At 40.1% G+C, this 21,545-nt stretch overlaps 1 protein-coding gene across 1 annotated transcript in view; it reads right to left on the bottom strand.

Moving 5' to 3' along the window:
* Positions 1-111: 111 nt before the first annotated feature.
* stt3b (STT3 oligosaccharyltransferase complex catalytic subunit B) overlaps positions 112-21,545 on the bottom strand; it is a 31,296-nt gene continuing 9,862 nt past the window's right edge. Inside the window, exons 2-16 of the mRNA XM_027150022.2 lie at positions 15,210-15,318; positions 12,880-13,167; positions 12,163-12,228; positions 9,120-9,219; positions 6,519-6,617; positions 6,248-6,394; positions 5,817-5,865; positions 4,811-4,965; positions 2,841-3,052; positions 2,469-2,656; positions 2,141-2,312; positions 887-1,060; positions 642-755; positions 329-535; positions 112-210 (exon numbers count right to left, since the gene is read on the bottom strand). Coding sequence (XP_027005823.1) covers positions 130-210; positions 329-535; positions 642-755; positions 887-1,060; positions 2,141-2,312; positions 2,469-2,656; positions 2,841-3,052; positions 4,811-4,965; positions 5,817-5,865; positions 6,248-6,394; positions 6,519-6,617; positions 9,120-9,219; positions 12,163-12,228; positions 12,880-13,167; positions 15,210-15,318 — 2,161 coding nt within the window. The 3' untranslated portion in view covers positions 112-129. The remainder of the gene's footprint in view (positions 211-328; positions 536-641; positions 756-886; positions 1,061-2,140; positions 2,313-2,468; positions 2,657-2,840; positions 3,053-4,810; positions 4,966-5,816; positions 5,866-6,247; positions 6,395-6,518; positions 6,618-9,119; positions 9,220-12,162; positions 12,229-12,879; positions 13,168-15,209; positions 15,319-21,545) is intronic.

The raw sequence follows: 21,545 nt of genomic DNA on the forward strand, positions 1-21,545 counted from the left end.
AAATATTTTCAGATGGTCAGATGCCAGACGACTGGGTTTGTTTTTCTTCTTGATTGGTGGATTACTGGTTGCATTTGTCATTGTCTATTTTGCCTTGTTTGCCATTTTTTACCATTTTCCGTTTGGCAACTAAACTGACTTTTTATTCAGTTTCTTGCCTTTTTTCAGGATCAGTTTATTTTTTATGAATCCTCTCTTCCTCTTGGCTGTCTACACAGTGAGAAAGAGAGAGACAGAATTAAAAAAAGAAATAAATACTACTACTAATTAATAAATAAATGATCTCGAGGAGTTAAATGGTGCAGTAGGTGGTCATGGGTTATTGTACCTTTTTTGAGGTGTACTTCTGTTTGGCTACGACATTACGGAGCTTGTGGTCCAGCGGCTGCCGGTTCTCCTGCTTCTTCACTCTGTAAATTCGCACCAACCAGTGCTCGGAAGTAAACGCCTCCTCAAGGTGTTTCAGACGAATGTCCTTATTGCCAATTTCAGCATTCCGTGTCCGGTCGAACCCAGGTGGTGTGCGGAAGTCCAGCTGCATCAAAGAACACGCAGTTAGCAGATAATACTTTTTTCCGCCAAGATTTGTCAAGAATATTCATTAAAACTGGTTTACAAAGAAGACGGGGGTGGATTCTCACCTGCATCTCTCCAAAGCGGTAGTAAGACATTTTGTACATGAGGCAGTTGAGTAGGGTAGGAGAGCCGGCCTTATCTACTCTAAATTCTCCCTGAGGGGTGAAGTAGTCACTCTCCTGCAAGGAAAGCCCAATGTCACTATTAACTTTAAACCAGTTAGGACATGAAAACACTTCCCAGGTTTAGAGGAATAAATAATGCTGTGAGTACAACCAACAACTCCATCACGGTTACCATGGAAACATACCCTGATGTCTTTAGGGTGCTCTCCTTCTGCAATGCGCACCATCCACAGGAACTTATTAATGTCGTCACCCGAGTATCCGATCACGCCGCCAAAAATGATAAGGACGTAATCGACATCCAAGGATTTCATAATCTCGAATGCAGCACTCTCGTTAGAGGACATGGCCTTGCCAACCTGCAGGGAAAACAAAAAGATTGTAATAAACATACATGAGCACAAAATGGCACCAGAATAAAATAAACCTGTGGGCATTTATTCAGCATGCAGCTACAACCTAAAGTCAGTGGGTATTGTCAGGTGTGTTGAGTCAACAATAACACTAAAAGACAAAGAGGGCTGTGAACTGGACACCAATCACATTGCTCATGTGATTACAGTGCTCTCGAAATCCACATGCTCGGGTCTTTTCCACTGCAGTTTTGACAAGGCAATAACTAAGCCAAGGTTGGGATTAATGATAAGCAAATCTTTAATTCAGAAAATCGGCTTCATTAACAGCAGGCTGCCATCATTCTCCTGCCTTTAGATACCAAGGAGCAGAAACAAACTGCTTGCTAAAAGTAATTAAACCACACAAGCTTTTACTTTTCACAACATTCCCATTAGTGGCTGACAGATTGTTCAAGCTGGTTGATTAAATAAGTCGATATCAAACATTTTAAGGCAATAAAAGTGCACTGGCACTCGCATACGGACTTCGAATGCAATAAAATCTCCGAGAAAGCAGTGGCGTTGGAGTTCCCGGAGAACAAATGGTACGACTGAAATCCCTAGCTCCTAAAGAATTAATTCATTTCTATTCATTCAATTGCATTAGCCCCCATGTGTAATACAAGCAGTTCTTACACCTCTGTACCATTTGTTTAATTTCATTGTTTAGCGAGAAAACAAATGAATATGAGGAAAACAAGCAATGCTAGAAAACACAAACGAGACAGAAGCTACACTAATTTTCACGCACATCTCTACTCTCTCCAATTGGCCAACCCTGACATCCTACACAGCAATCTGTCATCTTATAATTCTCTTTCCTTTTAAACAGGAAGTGCCTGTTCTTCATCAAAGAACTATTCATTTATGCAGATTTTCCCCACATACTCTATATGAACTATATGAACCATCGCTTCATACTTAAGGATATATTTATTTCAGATGTAATCATGGACCTGAAAGTCTCTGAAGCGGTCATTCTATCACTCCCATTAAACTCCTATAATCCCAGGTGTTGATGATGGATCACTCTTCACTTCTCACCAGCGCTATGTGACTGTTGTTCCAGGTGTTGTTGTCCACCAGTGTAGTTCGGTTAGCCATGCCCGCTATCTGATATCCGTAATCCCACCATGACATGACCCGTGCGTGCTCGTCTGTGTTCTGCCTCAGCCAGTAATACGCCTCGCGGAAATCATCCAAAATGTTCCTTGACCTGCTCGAGAGGGACACAAAATGTAAATCAAGACCAGTTGTTATTGTGTATACCACAACCAGCCTTCATGCTGGTCAAGACAGAAAAAAAAAAACAAAGTTTAAAAGAACGACAGAAAGACATAAATAGGATTTTAGGCTGAATTAGTGTCCTAACCCGTCATGGTTGTAAGAAGCTAGCACTACGCTGGGACTGGAGTAGGCATTGCTGGTGACCCAGGTGCAGTGCACAGCAAACATCATCAGCAGCATCAGCATCAACATGGTGACTATGCTCTTGATGTTGGGCCCCAGGCCCTCCTCCTGTCGGTCTTGCTCAGATATGTGTTTGCGCACTTTCCCTGCCTGCCATGACAACACACACACCTCAAATTACATTTAAAACCAAAGGCTGCAAACAGGCACACAGTCACCAAGAATTTTAACAAGCAGGGAAAAAGAGGAAAAAAACAACAGTATTTTTAAAGTATGTCAGTGGACTGGATGGCTCCATAACAGTATGAATGAACAAATGTGAGGTCCCTTTTACCTTGTCATAGAGATTTCCTGAGTTCCTCTTGTCATCTTCGTCGCTACTGTCTTCTGCTGGTGGCTTCTCTTTCTTCGTTTCGTCTCCAAGGTAGTGTTCGAACACGCTGGAGAAAGCAATGGCTGATAGCATGCACACCACTGGAGTCAGCGTCAGCATGAGTCGCACCATAACGCCCGCAAAGTACACGGCGCTGATGGCATACAGAGCCACTAGAGGGCAGCAAAGAGCCGAGAGTGAGAAACTTAATGATTTTCAACCCTACCTATAAAACATCACTCACGCTACCTGGATTGAACTAACCATATAGGTAAGAGCCTTTCAGTGGGTAATTACTGCAGTGATTAATATGGTTCAGGTAGCAAGTTAATCGACCTTAACTGATGCAGTGATTGCAGTCATGGCTGGTTAAGAAATGAAAAGCTAGTCATATATGAGCCTGCATCATGCAAAGAGAACAACTAAAGATTGTAGTGGCCAACCATCATCCTCCAGGAAGAAATGTGGATGTATTAAAAAATTTGAAATTATTGTAATCAGAAGAGAAAAAAAAACAAAGGAGAAAAATAAAAACATTAAGACTCTCAGCTATGTGAGTGAGTAAATGTGAAGAGAACTAATGTGAAGAGAGCTACAGAGATTGGGATGAAAGCTGTGTAGCCTTAAGGACTCTTCTTATTATTGAGGCTAATAAGAACAAAAAAAGGCTTCCATTTACTATGGAACAAAGATTTGCCTCTGGAGCAATAGAATAGTTATGTTGTCTGATGAGTCCAGATTTAGCCTGTTCCGGAGCGATGGGTGCATCAGGGTAAGAGGAGAGTACAGCTGAAGTGATGCACCCATTGTGCCTAATGCCTACTATACATGCCTGTGGGGGCAGTGTTATGATCTGGGGTTGGATCAGCAACATCATGTGCCTAAAGAATGAAGACAGCTAACTACCTGAATATACTGAATAGCCAGGGTTTTTTTTCTCTTGCCTGGTGGCACGGGCATACTCCAAGACGATAATGTCAGGATTCATCAGGCTCAAATTGTGAACGAGTATTTCAGGAAAAATCAGACATCGTTTTGTCCAGACTTTTTTTTCTTTTTAGGCCAGGCAATGCAAATTCCTCATTTTAAAGGATTATTTGGGGGACGACAGTGCTAAAAGATGTTAGTAATGTACACTACAAATTAATGTACTAATAGAAATTATTTATTTTCTTATACAGCATCTACCTTAGGCAAAAATATAAACATCTTTAAAGGCTGATTTATTCATTCAGCAGAGTACAGCATAAATGATGAGAGAAATAATGTGCTGTCAGTGTGATCAAAAAACTTTGCGGGGTTCCATCAAGTTCAACTATGACATAATTTAAAAAACAAAACACACATATACAGCCATGGGATTCTTAAATCTATCACAAACCATGCACAGAAGCTGCACAAGTTTGTAGCACAGTGATATTTTATTTATTCACCAAAACCCTTCTTCTTGTACATCTGTTCTCTGGGTGGTTTCAGTGATGATTATGAGACAGTAAACTCTCTTTGTGATACCTTGTAAATTTCAGCAAAAGTGTCTTTGAGCAGACAAATAACTACAGAAACTGCTTCCTCATTTATAAACAAGAAGTGCCTGAATATCGTCTTTAGCTTGCTTCTGATATTTTTATATACACACACGAGATATAATATACCCTGTGCTCAATACAGTCTGATGAAAAGGATTTTATTGCTTTCCGCCCTGAGATGTATCTGCTGAAGCTAAAGTCTGCATGAAAGACAGTATGAATAAATATGTGTTAACAGACTAGATCACCTGGCAGACTAGGCTACACAAATACCACACTTGGGTTCTTCACTGTCACTTCATAACACCTATTTTACCTGCAGAGGCAGATTGCAGAAGTTCTAGCAACTCACTTTGCACCAGCTAGTTGAGCATTGTAAATGGTAACCGTTATCCGAGTTCTCACCGAAAACACGCTCATCGTTGATGTTCTTGATGCAGAACCAAAGCCCTGCTGGGAACGTGCACACCAGGATGTGAAGATCAAAGAAGAAGGAGACCCAGGTGGTAGGTTGGTGCTCTGATACCGAAGCAATGATGGGGATGTGGATCTTAGCATATCTGAAGAGTACAAAATCGAGAAGAGCGTATGGTTTGGAATGTGTATAATGCTATAATTCGCTTCGCATCATTTCTCCTAGTGCCCCTGAGTTGACTTGCAATGTTTCCTTAACCTTGAGTGTTCATTTGAAACAATGAATTCATGGTCCAAATACACAAGGGAAATGGCTCTTTGAAGAAGAAAGCTGCATACTTAACTGCAAAGCCAGCACTTCAACATCAAACTGCCTTAATGTATCAAAGACTCCCTGCTTACTTCCTATAGGAAAGGAGGGCAAACTTGGCTAAATGAGCCAACTAACTCACCAAGTTAAACAATCTCTATCTTATATATATATATATACACACACACACACACACATCCAGTACTGTTCTCTTTCTCTAGTTTCTATCAGAGAGGGCTCTGTGGGCATTAAATGTACCAGCAGACCATGTAATGCTGGTCCTCGCTTCTGATCATTATCTCCTGACATAACCTCTCTCTCTCTCCTGCTCTTACCTGAATCACAGAAAGCCGCTTTTGAAAATTCCACCCCACTACCCCTGCAGCCATACTCCATTTAAGACTGCCATAAATGTAATTATTCCATCACTCGATATTATATTGATATAACTAATGATGAGCAATTTCCAAGGTGAACATACTGGAAAAGGAACTGTGTAGTCAAACAGAGCTTATTATCGGTGACAGATGTCTGACTGGGCTGTAAATCCACACAGGAATCCTGCATGTCATTGTGTGGAATAAAGGCCTAAATGAAAAAGTCAGCGCCTGTTTCTGATGTTTCGGTTTAAAAGAAAGCAGCTGCAGATCCTCACATGCATGCAAAAAAAAAACAGATTCCACTTACCCAGTGTCCCACAGGGAGTAAAAACGACCACTCCAAGGTGCAATGTAGCCTGAAAACACAGACAACAGGAACATAAAACAGTCGCAATCAACAAACACAACGGCTCTACCTCTTCAGTGATTCCTGAGAGGCAAAGCAGCTTGGATAGCTTTCAGCAGACTAATACCTCCTACAATGCCCAATGCAATTTCCAGTCATTTCCACTGGGAGGCTGTATTCGGTGTAAATGCAAAACAGAAAATAAAGCAAACCGGCCCTAATGAGATCTCATAAGCTTGTTGCAGGCATTGATGTGATTAATAAAGGGTTGTTGAGGATGGACAATTGAAGCAAATGACTCTCAAAAGGCACAGACATGAAGGACAGGAAAAAAAAAATGTAAAAAAAAAAAAAAAAGTAGACGTATGATGTGTTATATTTTGCAGACTCACCTGTGTAGGTGAGATAGATGACCGTGAGGAAAACCGCCCCTGCGGCCAGTGACACCCCAAGAAAGAAAAGGGTCTGGAACTCCTGCCTAGTCAGCCTGTCCTTGAGATACTGCAAGAAGGCATATGCCTGCAGGAGGGCAAAGACACCTGCAGAGACACACACACCCACACAAACTCAGCATGGTGGCACGAGTTGCCAGCTTCAGAAATTTAGGCAAGGTTCAGTTCACATTTCTGAAGTGTTTCGTTTGGCAGCTAGAATTAATCTTACCTGCTGCAGCCATGTGCTCACTTGTCCTTATGGGCTGGAAGCCCACAAATGGGACTTGCATGGACAGCACCAAGCCCACAATATAAAACGTGCTGTAAGCTGTAAGGGGGGGGGGGGGGGGGGGAGAGAAAGAGAGTGCAATAACTTATACATATAATCCTATCAAAACACAGACACATGCACACGCATGCGTATGAAAGTGCAGAGCATCTGTGTGACAAACTGGTGAAGCAGAGCAATTCATCTCACTCCATTTTTGTGTTCAATCTGAATTTCAGCACAGAAAGGCAGAAGGAAACAGCAGTGAGTAGAGTGAATGAGGAGGAATCAGACAGGCCCTGTACTGGAAGGCTGGGCCTTAAGCTCTGAATCATCTACAAACTGGGCTGGCATGCTTGCACTAGTGCCAAAACTTGCCTTGCTTGCACCAGTGCCAAAATGTTGGAACAGGGTAACTTAGATTTAATTTGTTAATTCATTGTAAATGAAGCAGAATCTAATAGTTTCAGTTTCAGACAAATTTATATAGAATACATTATTTTGTTATATAAATATTTATTGCACTGTGGGAAAGTATAGGACTGCATAATATGAACCAAAACAGCACATTGCACTTAATAATAATAATAATAATAATATCATCATCAGTGGTGAAGAAAAAGAACAAAATTAGACAACAACTTTATCACATATATATTAAAGCAGTGTGAAATTCTTCAGATTTCAGCTTGTTAGGAAATTGGGGTCAGAGCACAGGGTCAGCCATGATACAGTGCCCAGATACAGACTTGAAGTGGTTAAATCACTGCAGGTGTGAAAGTAGCATAATAAACCTAGCACTTGGTTTCAAATAGATTATGGGCCAGTTTCAGAGTCCTACAATTTCAGATATAACAGAAGTGTTCTCTGTACAAAATACTGAGCTGGCTTTGAAGATCGCTAACAGACCAAACCCCAGTCTCCAATCAATGGGGGAAAAAATCTTTAATCTCCGTCCATTTCACTACACTAATGGGGTAGTACTCCAGATGGTTCAAATCCTGAATAATAAATATATAATAAATAATCCTAAATAAAAAAATGGTGGATCTGTAGTGCAGCTTTGCAGTGTCCCAGGAGCAGAGAAGGTTAAGAGCCTTGTTCAAGAGCCCAACAGTGGCAGCTTAGTGATGCTGGAGCTTGAACTACTCCTACTGATCAGTAACCCAGAGCTTTAACCACTGAGGCACCACTGCCATGCTGCCATCTACATTATAACTTGGTTATTTTCATACTGCAGGCCAGACCTGTGTTCTATGGTGCTAATCAATTGATTTGTATTATGTGAAGCCTCAGTGTTAAGGGTCATCTCTCTTACTTCAGGATGCCTGCTACATGTGTTTAACAGAACCATCGCTGTAGAAGAACAATGTATAATGGAACCATTCCAGGCTCCATATTCACTCAGTCAGTTCCTGTCCCTAAGGTATACACCCCTATTCAGAATTGGTTTAACATTCTGATATCTATACAAAGGCCACAGTTCTTACCAAATCCCACTGTAAAAAAAAAAAGAGAGAGGTCACATTGCATTACAAAATGTCGATTCAAATGAGATGTTAAATTAAGCAGCAATATTCAAGGTCTAATTCCCTGGTGCTCTCTCCATCTTGGTCTAAATTCTAATATTAGCATTGAGAGGCATCATCCAGAGACAGCTTTTGGAAGCACAGTGTTATCATAAGCACTCTGAAATATCTGCCCAGATCTTGGAGCCACCGAAATGTTACTTAATCCAAATTGGTCTAATTTATTAGCAAGCTAAACAGAAGTGCTGTGTAACTGAAACGCTTTGGGGAGCCAGATGCAGCACCTGTTCTGTGGCACTCCGGGGGGAAAAAAGAAGAAGAAGAAAAAAAAAAAAAAGAGTATTGTGGAACAGTGTTTGATGAGGCTAATGTCCAGCATCCATCACTGAGCCCATTTCTGACTGCAGCAGCTGGGCCACTACACCACAGAGCCATGAGGGGAGGGATAATGAAAGCCCTAACAGAATTATCAGGAGAAAGCGGCGCTATCCTGGTCCACCATTCAAGCACTGCAGAGCCCACACACTTTCTTTAAAACAAGGCCATCAATCAAAACAAAAAACACTCAAATAACGATTTGCTTCTCAGAAAAGTCCTACGCCTCTGCCGTTTGTGCAGGTAACAATGCAACTTTATAATAGAAACCCCAATTTAGGCAGTTGGGATCCGTTTTGTGGTAAGTTGTAAGAAGCTGTCAGTCTAATTGGTTATGAGAGGCAGAGGAGTAGGTGGAAAAATGTGTGCTATTAAAAAGTCCAGTTTTGGATACATTTTGCTCTCCCTGCAGCAAGATGACTCGATAAAAACCGAACAGACACTGAATTGAGCACAGCAAGCAACATGAAGCTTTGTCCTCCATTCACATGTGTATGTGTGAAATAAAAATATAGGAGAGAATGAGAACACCACAACCATTTTCACTACTGCAAATGAAGACTGAAGATATTCCATGTTTGTGTGAGGTGTGTGTAGGTGGTAGTGTATCTCAAACGATAAAGACACACACATGTACACTCATGGAGCGCTGACTCACCAATATAAAGCCTCCTGCTGTAGCGCTGCATGAGCAGCAGAACAAACACATGCAGCGGGATCAGGTTGATGATGAAAACATAGCCTCCCCACGCAGACACCTGTAACACACACACACACACCTCAACACTATAGATCTACACAAAGCACTCAACCCATTCAGCTAGGTGCAGGAGAGTGTACATTTTTGAGTGGTGTACACTAGAAAGTCTAGTCTTTCATCCTACAGCCTGTTGGTTAGAGGTACTGAGTACGTGTTGAAGCCTATGGTACAAATAACTGCTCTTTTTTCTACAGAAAGAACCAATCCTATATCCAGTCCACGCATCGGTCCAATATCAGATTCGGAAACAATTGTTACAAATATCAGGATGGTCTGTAGCATAAAACATAAAGCAAGTCATCTAACAGTAGACGTAGCCATGTGGGAGTTTCTCTTGTGCAAGTTTTAAACACTAAAAAAAAAAAAGAAAAGCTAAACAGCAGATTGCTTTTTATGCACAATAAGAGTACTGAATGGTGGCACCAGCACTGGAAACCTCAGTACAATAAACTAAACAACTGCAAATGGTTTTAGAAGTGTTTTATTAAAAAGTAATTCAGGTCACTGGAAAAACAGCAGCAACGTTCAGCATTAGAATAAAGTTAGCAGAACGGAGAAAAACACCCTGCAGGCAGCATCAGAGCTCAGGAGATAACAGAACAGATAAGGCTGGTTTGGAGCTTTACTGTTGGATCAACTGATCCAACTGATGGATCAAAAGTGGATCAGTTGGATCAACGCTGCCAAAACGACAGATTGTAGGTGACGTCTAAAACTCAGTAACTTGCTTATTTATGCACAAAGGATGTTAATGTAAAGCTGAACGTCAACTAACTACCCCAAATAGGAGCAGCAAACAAGGTGCAATAATGATCACGTGATTATAACATCTCTCTGTAAACCAGGCCATCCTTAAAAATATTCTCGTTTGCCGTAACCCGACCGACCCTGTCAATTTAGGACCGACTCATATATATATATATATATCTGCTTTAAGTCCGACCGACTTGCCGGTTTTGTTAATTTGCGTTAAGACCGACCAATTTTATTTTTTTACTTTTCAAACAACTAACACGAAGGCTACATTCTTTATTTTAAATAAAAACCCGTGACGTCATCTATGTTTACACTATTGGTTAACAGATGTCACACTCTGGCCTGTGCGTTCGCTTCGTCTCATTCTCTCATTCACTGTCAGAGTCAACGGTTCGCGCTTGGTAATGATGGCTGCGGCTGCAGTAAACAAATTGTTCGCGGCCACCGTCCAGTCATAGGGGTTTGGGCAACATAATACATCTAAAAAATTCATTAAAACAGCTCGACACCACTTTAACTTGGCAGGAAGTTCTGGAAAAACTGTGTCCAGGTCTTTTCCCATGCCTTCTCCCGTCTAGTCTAACCGTGACCGTGTCGACTGACTTGATGGAAACCACTAAAATGTTTTTTCTAAATTTTTTCTAACCACTACATTTTTTTTCTTCAAATGAATGAACCAGAAATTCATGCAATAAACATGTTTTTGACAAAGATTTTGATTTGTTTGTGGTCTATATAGCCTGCATCAAAATGAGGTTTGCAATGATGCGCCCGAAGGGTTGAAGACCCAGTCAGTGACGTCACAATATGCTAACTTGTTTAAATTCATACCTACATAAATCACCATCACCAAAATTGTTCTTTTTTTTTTAATTGAAACTTGAAAATAAAAAATATATAGACCTACCTACCGACCCTTTTTTTTTTGTTTGTTTTTTTTTTTTACTGTTACTGCAAACCAAAATATTTTTAAGGATGGCCCCAGTGAGCTTGCTTATAATATCAGCTTTTTGTATCGTAAAGAGTGACTTGTATTTGTGTTCAGAATATTATATGAATATTGAAAAAAATAAAAATAAATAAATAATCATTTTGTGGACACTCTGCACTCTTACCACCTCTTTGCACGCAGAAGTGGAAGAGCTAGACAAGATGGAACAGCTAGACAAAAAGACTATATATAAAGGATCTGAGGTGGCACGACGGCCTTGTGCGTAGGTACAGTGTGTACAGCAATAGCAGCCTCTCCAGTCTGTTAGATGAAATTTGGAAGAAAGTGCAGCAAAAGCAAGATGAAGAGATAACAAGTGCACACCTTTGTCAGAGAGACAAACAGTCTATGATTAGATAAGGCCTTGCTTTAGTTAACAGTCAACAAGAGTGACTAGCCTCCCAGCTTTAACGGATAATTGTATTGTAAAAGAATTGCAAGTACAGAGAACAAGAAGGTCTTCGGGGCTGCCTCTAACACAGCTGATGAAAGGAAAAGCAGTGTGACAGCCGAGAAAGTCACGATGCTTAGTTTTTCTAAACAAGAATTAGCCCCCTTGAGAAAGCAGAAAAAGATCTAACTGACACTGAAGTTTCTCAATGGGCAGAGTTAATAAAATAGTCATACACTCAGTAATGCTCTTCAATTTCAAGCCAAGACTTCTTTTATCAAGAATCTGTGACACACACACACATATATATATATTAAACTCTTATTTTGCACACAGCTGCCCTATGATACGTGTTTTATTTTTGAAGTTTAGAAAGAGATTACATGAATAAAAAACCTGCTGATTGTGGAAATCAGGCTGATGTCCATTTAATAGCAGTTTGAACTAAGTTCATGGTTTAAAATTCTCATCTTGAATCTGTGTGGTTTAAAAAGCACATGGCATTGTGCCAATGCTAGCTCTTGTTGTTCTGAAAAAGTGAAGAGAAAAAGAGGACAGAACTGTCATTAATGGGCACTGCCTCCTGTCACCAAAGAAAACTCGCAGGCTTCATTTATGGCTCCTTTTAATTAATGCCACTGATGAACGCTGATTTTTTTTTTGTTTAGTTTATATATTTCGGGTGTAAAATGAGGAGATGTGGCTCTTGGACGCACCTGGTCCTATCTGCTCTCACAAAGTGCAATTAAATGTAAAGACATTACAGGACAATGCTCAGAGAGAATAAACAATATAACACTTACCATATAGAAATAGGAGAGGCAACAGCCAATGGCCCAGAAGACCGATCCAGTCTTCACAGACTTCACCTGAAAGAGAAAAGTCCCAGTTTAAGTACAACTACAAAGATATGATGATGAAGACTGATGCTGATATTAATCTAAACGGATACTGGGATGTTTACTGACTTTTACATTAGTCAGACTACATGACTGCTTATTCATTATTATTTTTTTTTTTCCAAAAAAATTCTCTCCTACAGTAAAAGGACACACTTTTTGTACAGAAGACAACACTGAACAGACAGTTTGGATTCTTTGTCAGTGATGTGCTAATTGCAGCGGTCAAAATCAAATATGAGATTAACCTCGGCAGAAGTAAAGTGTAAACACAAAGTGCACACTGCTAAGAGACCAATTAGGGGGATAGAAACGGCACATTTAAGCTTCACTAGGAATTCATTTAAATCGAGCAGCAAAATCTTTCTTCCATTTTGAATTTGAATCTCTACACGCTTTTGTACTGAATAGAAAGCAAGGAAATGTACACCACCTTGAATATTGGTACTAAATACCCTGGGAGTCAAATATCTTTGAAGTTAGAATCTTTGATTCTTGAAAAGCAAGAATTATTTCCTATTTAACAAGACAGGAAGAAGAGTAGAAGTGAAGGAGTGATTCAGAAAAGACAGCAGACAGCCTGAGTGTGAGAGAATGAGCAGTGTTTGCTTTGAAGCTCACCCAAAGGTAGTAAGTAAACTGCAGAGCAAAGATGGCGATGCCCTCGTTGTCGAAAGAACCTGCTACGGAGCGAGAGATGTAACCGGGAACGATAGCAATGAAACAGGCAGCCAGCAGCCCGGCGCCTTGATTCCACAACTCTCTCGTCAGCAGGAAGGTGGAGATGGCAGTCAGGCCACTGAAGATCGGAGCCAGGAAAACACACACATCACGGATGTGCACGGTCACATGGAGCAGGTTCAGGAGATAGTGGATTAGACCTGCAGTCACCATGAGACCTGGATACACCTGGAGAAATACGCAAGGAGGATGAGCATTAGAAACAACCCAAATCATTTTACTCGCAAGAACTGAGCAGTTTGAGAGACATTTGGCAGTTTATGGGGCATTATTTTACTTTGACGGTCATTTTTAATGTCGCAAGAAGACATGCTTCATAGAGTAAAAGGGAAAGCATCCTCTTCTTGGCACAATTTCCATTAGACAACACTGAAACCTTCCAGAGTGACCAGACTATCAATGTGCACATGCAGGCCAGTCAAAATCCCCTCAAAGATGAAACATTATTACGATGTGGCCTTTTGGTATGAAATCCCTATGGACTGTACTCTTATACATGCCACTAATCTATATTCCTTTAAAACACTCCTGAGACATTTTCAATGCTTCCTTCATGTTGCATTTGTTTAAGCCAAATCGGTTTCTTCTGACTACAAACAGGCACTGAGGGCAATTTAAATTTCCCTCACAGCTTGGCTTTCTGAACATGTTTCTGCAGTCTCGTTCAGGTGAGTGGTCATGTGTGTAATCACCTATGGTCATTGGTTAGACAATAATGCAGCTGGAGAATGTTTCTCCTTGCAATGCTGCAGAACGGACATTAGAGATACACAGATATTGATGTATGATTATTTAAAAATGACATATGGCACCATACCTTGTTTCAAATTACAAATAATTAATTATACTTCATCATAATAATTAATTATACTAATTATACTATGAAAGAAATACAAATAACTTTATTCTTGCTGAATCAACATGCCCATGTTTCTTAATATGTTGTCTTCACGGACGGCCAAGCTGGACGGAATGAGCCATGAACAGCAGTGAGATCAGTGTCTGTCATGCCGCTACTCTGGCGCAGTTCGCTTGTGGCGCTACTCTGGCGCAGTTCATGGCTTTAGTCTAGCGCAGTTCATGGCTAGTTATTTGTATTTCTCTAGGCTCGCATCTGATTATCTGTTGTATCTTATCTCATTGCTAAGTCATTCTGTGAATTTGATCTGCCACAATGCTTTATATCCAATAACACTGACTTGGTATCGTGTAGCGAGAAGCGAGGTGTATCAGCGGTCGCCGGAAGCCCGAGTCCTCCACTATGGACAACGGTTGATCAGCCAGCAAGATAAACTCATTACTCTCTAGGGTCTTGAGCTTTTGTGATGTCTGGCTGAAATGTCCTGTCAAATGATTGTTAAAGCTAACAAGGTGGAACTAAAGGTGGAACTCTAGCAGTGCAAAGCTTATAAATTAAAATTCTGCTGTCATTGTCACCCAGTTCAAAGTAATTCAAGACAAAGGAAATTTTCTTAACGCTCAACCCGAGTTGCTGGTTAACGGCCTCGCACATATTTCTACACACTTTTGAATGACAGGATGTAATTGACATTGTCTGTTTTTAAACATTGCTGTTATCAACCAATATTGATTGCTGGCTGACGCAAAACTGCATCCAAAATCGCCATAAAATGAAATATTCCTTATTTTTGGGACACACTAGTACATGTAGATTTCATTAGTAGATGAAGCAAGGTTTCAAAGTGAAAGATGATCTAAGATTTGCTATACTCCTTGCCTGTCTAAACCAGAAATAGTGCAGTTAAACCCGCATGTAATATCAAACCAGGACAACTGGAGCACTGAACAGGAAAGACGAAAAAGGGTGAAGGGAGGAAGACGCATTTTTATGGGTTTCTGCAGACCTTCTTTTCTTCTCCCACAACCCGCAGGGCCTGCTCTAGATGAGAAGCTGTATATCGTCTGTTCTAAATGGCCGCTGCAGCAGCTGCGGAGATCTGTCTCCTGAAAGTCTCTACAGCTCTCACATCAGAGCGGTCATGCTGTAAAAACACCTCTCTGCAAAGTACTGACAAAGAATGCCACAGCTTTACAAAACCCTGTGCCACTTCCTGCCACTGTGAATAAAAAGGTGAAGGTCATAAAGTCAAAGATTTGGGTGTCGTAATGGAAGTCTGAATGCCTAGTGAATGACCGAGATCGAGGTGGAGAGAGAGAGCCACTGAGATTTTTAATTAGTCAATCCTTACCGTGCCTCCCACGATCCTGCCAAGTGGATACCATGCCCTCTCGTCGAACCAGTTGAGAAATTCATAAAAGCCATTAGTACTGAGGTAATGAGTTGACCTGTAGTTGAACCTGTATGTTGAGGGATGGAAAGACAGTGGGAAGAAAAAAGAAAAATAGGAGGGGGGAAAAAATAAACATGTCGTCAGAGCCAGCCATGTGACAGCCTGCCTGTCAGAAAGAATACTTCTATTTATTTATATACAATAAAATGTAGATGCAGCTGCAAAGCCTCAATTCATAACCCGAGAACAATATGAGAACAACATGCATTTGCATTTTCTGTAATTGGAACACGGTAATCAGGACAACATGTTTGCCAAGCTCTCTTTCCATCCGTCTGTGATCAGTCTGGACTGTTTCCATGCTGAGCCTCAAACGGAGATTTTCAAAGAACTGAAATTGCAAAGGGTCTGAATAGAATAACAATGAAACATATTGTAGAGATCGGGAATGACAGCACATGATCCCAGTGGTTGGCCTCTAACCTTCAAACATGTGGGCAAAGCTCTAAGCTTACATTAGCTGACCTGCTGGATTATTTCTTTCAGCTTTCAGATAGAAATAGATGAGTAAACAGGATTACCAGCAAAATCAAATAAACAAAGTGCTCAGTCATGGCTGTGCAGGAACACCCTTAATGCCTATAAAACTAATTAAAATGCAATTAAAACTAACTTAAGTTCAAAATCCATCCAACTGCACATACCAATAAAGATTAGATAGATAGATAGATAGATAGATAGATAGATAGATAGATAGATAGATAGATAGATAGATAGATAGATAGAGATAGATAGATAAAAAGGCTTCACATCATTCCACATTGATTAAATCAAGGAAAAAGCCCTTTTCAATGTGTTAATTGGACAGATTATACACGAGTGCCAGTTTTTTTGACCTTGGGCCCACCTCCACAAGTCAGCTAATTTCTAGCCATCTTGACTAGCAAGAAGTTGAACTTCTCCCTAACTGCATTACAGAAACCTGGAGTGGAATCAGATTTGTACTGAGCATCCTAGAGCTGCTTTCTCTGCTCTGGAGAAGGTTAAAGAGCTTCTTGATTAATCTTATAGTTTCCTATATAAAGTGAGCAGAGCACATTAGCATTGCAATCTGAGCTCATTTTATTTATGTAGCATGATAAAACTTCTAACATTCTCTATTAGAAAATATTCTTATATTAAATGACAAACGCGTGAATAATGAACAGAGAAGGCATACAGGAGTTTAATTGAAGCTTAATGTCAAATTAAACATTATCAGTGATTTAGAACATGGAAGTAAGCAGCATTCTTCTATTCAGTTGATTTTATTGTTTTAAGTGAAATGTGGCTTTTTAATGTTTTTCCTGCTCCTAGTGAACCGTGGTACCGATTGTGAACTTTTGTTCACCAATAGCAAGCTGACGAGTATAAACGTGGCTCTATATTTAGCCCTGTTCTTCCATAGCATTTTCCCTGTGGCTGAATCTTCAATGGTGTGCAGAATATTTTACATGTAATATCCACGTCTTATCTTGGTGTGGGTGCAGGCTCTCAGCCCAATCAAGCATCACCTGATTCCACTTGCTTCATTAGCTGAAGCTGCTTTAAAAATACTATGAAGTGTGGCTTCTGCTTGGCTGTTATGAAAACCTGCACCCACACTGGGCCTTTCTGAGTAAGACTGGGACACCCTGTCCTAGCTAATCTGAGCTACACGCAGCAAATAAGACGTAGTCTGGGATTCAGCCTACCTGAAAGCTGCCAGAGTTGTTTTTTTTTTTTTTTAAATACCATACACGGAGGATGACCTCTTGATTTATTTTGCACATTGCAAATAGCAATTTGGTCATTTGAATTAAGAACAAAGAAACAAACACTGGCATTTTTGACATAAATAATAAAAGACCCATAAAAACAGAAATAATTCATAAGTTCATTTTTAGATACCGCGATTGACGCATTAAAAAAAACTCTCCGTCCTCCACATATTCAGCACCTTTATTACAGATCACGTTGTTTGTCAATATTGTGTAGGCCTAATGTGTAGTCACTAATGAGGTGTCTGCATTTAAGCCTCCATTGAGACATCTGACAAGGGCTGGTATATCAGTGGTGCAGTGGATAAATAAAACGGCATTAAATGAAAACAACTCAGCTTTAAGCTAAGTGCGTCGGCCAATTTATGTGATTTGAAACGATATACATAAAAGAGGAAATGACTGAGATGCTTAAATGAGATTGTCTCCTCAAATGCTATTAAATCAGTACAAGTTCCCTTTTTGGCTTTTTTTTTTATTTCAAATGTCATCACTGATCCCCCCCCCTGAAGATAATCCATCATCTTCAGTAACACAGTGAGCCATGAATGTGTGTGAGTAGGGTGTTAAAACACCTTTACATGTAATAACATCACTAAGGCACACCCTCAATTTATAAAAACAGAAATAAAATGACACGATCAAATCTTTCCCTCCAGTTTCTGCACTGCTTATCCCACACTGATCCATCACACAATACTGTACATCAGAAGTCTTATGAAAGCTTTCTTACTGAAGTAGTAAAGTGTTTTATTTATCATGACCGATCTATAAAATTCATCTCTCAATCTTACAGTTTAATCAGTCTATTTCTGCATCCAACCGCTCATGAAGTCACTTTCACAGCATGAAGGGACAGCAGTATACAACAGAGATATACACACGATATATTATATTAACTCTTTAATGCTGTACATCTCATCTTAATAGAGTACGGATAAGGCAGACACGTGCAGTAGAGCTGAGGTGGAGAAGTTACACACTTTGGTCTAACTGGTTTTGCTAAAAACAAAAATCAGATAAACGCACTATGATGAAATGGTGGTTTTGCTGTTGTCATGGTAACTGAATGAATGGGGAACGTTTTTTTTTTCCTTTACAGCCAGCCATCAGATTAATGACCAGCCATCAGATAATACAACCCTTTCACAGGAGAAAATGGCAGTGTTCGGGTGGTGATCCGACAGCCCACTGCCTTTAAGAGGCATGCAAGTGGGAGTAGCAGGAGGACTGTTTATGATAAACACACACACAGAATACAGGCTTCTTGACAAACATGGCTGCTTCGTTCTTGTTCTGACACTTTACTTGCAATCCTCTGTTAATAGAAGTGGCATGCTGGAATTTTCTTCTTTAACCTCTTGGCCAGACGATCCATTCAGTGCTTCTCCCATCTCTTAACTCTGCTCACTTAAAAAAATAAAATAAAATAACTAAATAAAAAACTCAATTTCACACTGGATGGATATACTCTAGGCCCTGAAAGGGGCCAATTCACCTATTTCACTAATGCAGAGCGCAGAAAGGATGGAGGCAGAGTTGTGTCCTAAATTAAAGATGGACCTCTGGCACAAAAGGCTGCTCTAACCTCTTTTACAGAACCACTGTATTGCAGGCCATGGAAAAAGAAACATACTGCTTTTGAGTAAGATCTGAGGTAATGGAAGTCATTCAGGTAATACTCAGGTAATACATACAGGTAATACTGACTATGTTATCAGACATACAGAAAATTCAATTACCTGGTCAATTATCCACCTAAAAGTAACTTTGGGGCAAATTTAAAAAGATACCTTCCTACTGCCTTTGCATATCTGAGACGCAAGTATGACAAGCCCGGTGAAACAGAGGTGAAATGCAAAGCCTGAGACCCACAGGTAGTTTAGCAGAAGTGCACAAATTATACATTCTCAGCCTTTACACTTTGTAGCTGAGTGTCACTTGTTTTAGTTTCCTGTGAACCTAATTAACTATTCTAGAAAGGAAGCAAAAGAAAGATCTCGTGGACTCTTCCACAAAAAATCAGCAAGTCGTGATCTAAAATATCGGCCGTGAGCTGTCATTTTCTTCCCTCACACAAACCTGTGTATATGGATAGTCTCAGTATGTTTGCGATGAACTGACAGGTTGATAGAGTTTTGTGCTGCAGTATTTATTTTTGCATAGTCGTCAATGCTTCCACATCCATTCACACTAGTGTGTGTGTGTGCGCATATAAAACAAACTCCACTTGATCAATGAAGGACTATGTATCTAAGACTGTTGGTCCAACATGAAGCAAGGTATGCAAAAGATGTTATGCAAAGAAAACCCCTCCCTAGAACTAGATTACCAGCCCACAAAACCTACCTGGCGATTAAAGGTGAAAACTAGCAATCCAGACACTGCTTTTCCTGCATTAGCAAGCGGTTTATCCTGCTTTAGCATTCCAAATTCCTTCTGGACATTTCAGTGCCTGCTCCATTTTCTCCCTTGGTTTGGTCCATTTAAACATATATGAACACTGCAACTGTAGTCGATAAACAACAAAATAACCAGAAATGAACCCTGGAGCTGTTAGTTTATGGTGAGAAAGCAACTCCATGAACCAGCCTGTATAGCATTGCATGGTGAGAACTGTGTTTGGTTAGCTGACGGTGTGCACCAGGTGAATCGTCGGTTAACGTGTCTAACAGATCTTTGGTGACACAGAATGCTGTGAGAGAGCACATCATGGCAATTCAAAAACAAAGCACGCCTCTTCAGTTTAAAAATGACAGAATGGCTCTTCAGCAAAACAGGCGAATTAAAACAACAATCCCCATGAAACCTTGACTCCTGCTCAAACAAATTATTTTAAAAAAAAAAAAAGTACAGATAAAAACAAAGCCAAAATAATCTGAGCTGCTGACTGTGCATCTTGATTGATTACAGCTATGAGATGAACTCTGGAACATAAACAGGCGTCCTCGGACAAAAGAGAGGACGGTTTACTCAGTGAGTGACTGGCATGAAGACATTACGGACCAAATGTGAAATGCTCCTGTGTGAAATTAAACAGAGCCAATGTTGCAGAAAATGCAACACTAACCATTTAAGCTCTGTTTCTGAACAAAGCACAGGTCTGAAACCACCCAGATTAAACTCAAACACAAATGAGATGTGTGAATTCATTGGCCTTTATAAGCCTAAACACTTTAACCAAGAGCTCAGATTTAACCAATCCTGCAGTCTCAAATACAAAGCAAGAGGGGGGAAAAAAGATCAGCCATTATTAAAATGGCAGAAATGCAGAAAATGAAGAAAGTCAAGAACTGAATCCAGTCCAAGTCTCAACTGAATGAAGCAGAACTCACTCTAATAAATCATCACTCTCGAGACCTTGGTCCGTTTCCTTTAATTTTTTTTCTAGAAGCAAAATGTCAATTCGATTATGACTACTACTTTATTTTAAACAAGACGCTGACCATCTCTGTTAGAGAAAGATCATATTGTAGCTTGAAGCATAGCTAACTCAGAAAATGCAAAGACATACAGTCCTCAGCACTTTAACAGGAACTAGATCGTGTCAAGATGAGAAAGAGATAATACTCGAAGAGAGAGAGATTACCGAGAGCAACTTACTTTTTCCCCGAGCTAGCTGGCCAATAAAATGCGGTAATGCTATTTGCATAGTGGACATATTTGATTTGTTGTGTTCCCTGGCTGCAGACATGGCACTGGTTTCTTAGATGCCAAGTGTCTAGTGTGCACACGTGCACCAGAGGGAGTTCATAATCCTGGTAGTGACACAAGGTAGTGAAAAACTGAAGTACATTACAACCAACTGTTTTAATCCTCTAAAGCAATTACTTCTTTTGACAGTGCACAAAATGAGCACATGTTGTTGGAGTGTGAAGTGTTGTGTTTGGATTGTCTAAAGGTATGAATGCTGTGAACAATAAGAGCAGAAATTGGTCAAAGTATGAAGGACAATTGATGTTGCATTAAGTCATTATTCCTGACACCAGATATTCATATAGATCTTATGCGAGTATGTTTTTTTCGCACCACTGTAAATATCTCGTTTGTGTTCCTGTTGCATAACTTTGCATCTTATTCATTCTAATAACACCTTTTATTGTGCGAACAGAAGTGTGTCAAATCTCAGTGTATTCAGGCCTTCATTATACATTTTTCAAACCTAATTCATAACTTACTTGCCTTGAACAAAGGAAACTCAGCCTTTCAAACTAACACTGATTACGGTGTTTTATCCAACACCTTTAATCTTTTGCCCTGAAGGGAGAAAAGCAATCAAGCGCTGTTAAGCCTTGTGTCCTTGGCGTTAATTTCCTAAAAAGCCACCATAAAATAAGTGATTAGCTTTGAGAAACAATCAGAACAGATTTCCAGAGGAGTACAAAAGAGCCTGTCCTTTGGCAAGAGCACATCAATATGAAGAAAGCGGTTACACCGTCTTCGCTGGCAAAAGGAAGAAAATGTGCTTTGAATGGAGAGGACAGATACCAAGTAA

The sequence above is a fragment of the Tachysurus fulvidraco genome, chromosome 3, assembly GCF_022655615.1.
Source record: "Tachysurus fulvidraco isolate hzauxx_2018 chromosome 3, HZAU_PFXX_2.0, whole genome shotgun sequence".
Classification (NCBI taxonomy): Eukaryota; Metazoa; Chordata; class Actinopteri; order Siluriformes; family Bagridae; genus Tachysurus; species Tachysurus fulvidraco.